Genomic DNA, 1,432 nt, shown 5'->3' on the forward strand with positions numbered 1-1,432 from the left:
ACGCAATTTAAACGCAATCACATCCAAAACTATCAAATGTCACAGCTTCCACAGAAGATGGTTTGTTTCGCGGTCCTACTAGGAATGCTTATGACTTTATTTATGTCCAAAGCCAATAATTAATACACAAGAAAAATTAATAAACGTACTTCAGAGTGGTAGTACTGTGTAAAAAGAAAGGAACTTAAAAGGAAACGTATGCGTGGGGCAAATAAAACTTGCCTTTTTGTAAAGTTTATGTGATAGACTTGTTGTTTCTAAAGCTATACCATGGATGTCACTGAAGAGAGGACGGAGATCGTAGAATCATAGAATTGTCAGGGTTAGAAGGGACCTTAAAGATCATGGAATCATAGTATCATAGAACGGCATAGGCTGGAAGGGACCTTAGAGATCATCTTGTACAACCTCCCTGTTTTGGGCAGGGATGCCACCTCTCGACTAGACCTGGCAACACATGAGGACCGAGTGGGAAATTTCCAGTTTTCACTCAAAACTCTAATCAGTAATACTGAAAACTCCAATCAGAATAAGAAACCTCATGTATTTGGTGCAGCACTGGAGTCATGAAATGAAAAGGCGGTAAGCCTACACAGAATCTGTGACAAAGTAAGAAGGTATTTTCTAGCTCTTAAGAATATTAAAGTATCGTTTTGCTACTGTAACTTTATTACTTCATTCAAAACACCATAAAGCATAGGTGTACTCAACCACGGATTTCCCCATCCTCCCTTCCCACCCACAATTAACAGTGGTAATGATGAAAATAACGACAGTTGCAGCAAACTTCTCTTTCAAGTCCTTAGGCAAGTGGTCTGCTTTTTGCCTGCACACCACAGAAGTTGTTACGAGGTCCACCGCCACCAAGCTACCTTCATTCTGTCCCACACAGCTGAGAGAGAATCAAATGCGGGGTGACCGTCCAGGATAGTGAACTGGTAGTTCTTATCTACTGCTCCACCATCATAGTAATCGATAACATACCGCATTTCTTTTCCACATCGGTCAACAATCCAGTCATGTCTGTCAAAGGGAAGTTCGTATCCCATCCATGAACATATTCTGGCTCTTGGTGAATATTCCTTTGCTTTGCCTCCAAACCGCATCAGCGATGGTCCACATGGACATTCCACAGCATGAAGCGCTTCCCACTTCAAAATCTCTTTCCAAGCTTGTTCATTATTTTGGTTGTGAATCTTAATAATGTTGGTCATATCTTCCTCTGTTATGTCATCGTCTTTCCACCTCCACCCTTTTCTTAGCATAGCGTTCCAGAACATTTGCTCTGAAGGATAGACCCATTTCTTGTCAGAGTGTGCTCTAGGAATTGAAGATTCTTCTCTAACAGTTGACAATGGAAATGGCTGACCAGGGAATGGCTGCTGATTGGGAGGAGGCATCATATTGCTAGGATCTATCATCTAGTTCCAAC

At 41.6% G+C, this 1,432-nt stretch overlaps 1 protein-coding gene across 1 annotated transcript; it reads right to left on the reverse strand.

Annotated features, from left to right (window-relative positions):
- Positions 1 to 810: 810 nt before the first annotated feature.
- LOC104278135 (cytochrome c-type heme lyase) lies at positions 811 to 1,422 on the reverse strand. Its single transcript, XM_009875021.1, has one exon. It carries the CDS (start codon positions 1,419 to 1,421, stop codon positions 846 to 848), a length of 576 nt encoding a protein of 191 aa, XP_009873323.1. The 5' UTR covers position 1,422; the 3' UTR covers positions 811 to 845.
- Positions 1,423 to 1,432: the final 10 nt, after the last annotated feature.

This window comes from Apaloderma vittatum, unplaced genomic scaffold, assembly GCF_000703405.1.
Source record: "Apaloderma vittatum isolate BGI_N311 unplaced genomic scaffold, ASM70340v1 scaffold1268, whole genome shotgun sequence".
Lineage (NCBI taxonomy): Eukaryota > Metazoa > Chordata > Aves > Trogoniformes > Trogonidae > Apaloderma > Apaloderma vittatum.